General features: G+C 35.7%; 1 protein-coding gene across 2 annotated transcripts in view; it reads right to left on the bottom strand.

Moving 5' to 3' along the window:
- LOC106872595 (trichohyalin) overlaps window positions 1-1,440 on the bottom strand; it is a 152,608-nt gene that overhangs the window by 35,656 nt on the left and 115,512 nt on the right. For both annotated transcript variants that reach the window (XM_052965781.1, XM_052965782.1), the window contains exon 29: window positions 644-727. In XM_052965781.1, coding sequence (XP_052821741.1) covers window positions 644-727 — 84 coding nt within the window. The remainder of the gene's footprint in view (window positions 1-643; window positions 728-1,440) is intronic.

Raw genomic sequence — 1,440 nt, 5'->3', positions numbered from 1 at the left:
CGTGATCTTTAAGATCAGGTTGGCGTGTGGTATGAAGTCAGTGTCTGGGGAGGCTGACCGGAAGGGCGAGTTGACCGGAAGGGGAAAAAGGGCAGAGGGAGCCTCGATTGGGATTCGTGCCCTTTTCAAACGGGGTTGTGGTCAGGACAAGACGTGTTAAGCGACGGTCTAGGTTTGGGAGAAGCAGCTGCTATTCCTGGTGTTCTTTGGGTCGGGGCAAGCTTCAAGGATCGGATACCGCAAGACAGACACGCAGTCGACGAAAGGAAAACTGAGGTAAGGCGATTACATCTACTTGCACGCATACACCACACAACATACCCTCACTTCTGCACAATATCCTGTAGAATATGTTCTGACGACCAGGTCTTTACAAAATTACATATAACTTACTCTAACAAAACTACATAACATATTTTTGTATCTATACCAAATGATGCATTCTGAATGTTACAGCCTAGTTCAAACTCCAAACTGCAACATTTTATTGAACAGGATATCATAAGCATATAATTGTAAACAAAATTAATCAAGGACTTTCTGATGAGTAAAAATACTCTGATATTTAACTCCGAATAAAGAAATGTTACTAAAAATATTATGGGACTTTAAACTTTTAAGTAAAATATAATGTGAAACATACCTGATGAACTCTGTGTTGGCTTCCACTCTCCTGAAATCGATGGCATTTCTGGCTTTGGTGTTGCAGCCATCTTTTTTCGTTTACCTGAATAGAAGACAATAATATTAACAGCACATGGTGGTTGTTAACTACGGGTATCGTACTATCTCACAAATTTCTGATATCAATGCACCAACACAACAAATCCTAATTTCATCAATGTGCAGTAGTAGTAGTAGTAGTAGTAGTAGTAGTAGTAGTATATGCTGTAACAGCACATTGCTGCACCCAACATTCATTGGTGATTCCCTACTCCTGTTGCATCCTGTACACCACAAATATATACAAATTCCTATAGCGTTGCATAAAGTATAAACATAACATGGTTGCCCTTGTCATTACCTACAGCAATACCACAAGCTTCTTGGCTTGCTTCGGCAGGTTCCGTTGAAGTTTGTGGTGCGTGACCAATTAATGCACTTATCACGAAGTGATATTTTTACTTTTTACTTTTTCCTCTTTTTCTTCTTTTTTCTTTTCTTTTTCTTTTTTCACTCGTGTTTGTATTTTCTTTGGTTTAAGCTTGGTATTTTAATGTAGTTTTGTATTATATATATATACATATATATATATCATACACATGTGCTATATATGTAATTATTAAATTCAAATCTTAACTTTCATGGAATATTTATAAAACAATGTAATTGTTTCAATTGAGATGAAACAAGTAATCCAGTATCTGGATCTGATTGAGTCACTAATGTTATATATATATGTATATATATATATATATATATATATATATATATATATAT

This window comes from Octopus bimaculoides, chromosome 2 (assembly GCF_001194135.2).
Source record: "Octopus bimaculoides isolate UCB-OBI-ISO-001 chromosome 2, ASM119413v2, whole genome shotgun sequence".
NCBI lineage: Eukaryota > Metazoa > Mollusca > Cephalopoda > Octopoda > Octopodidae > Octopus > Octopus bimaculoides.
This window is presented reverse-complemented; position numbering and strand designations above follow the sequence as displayed.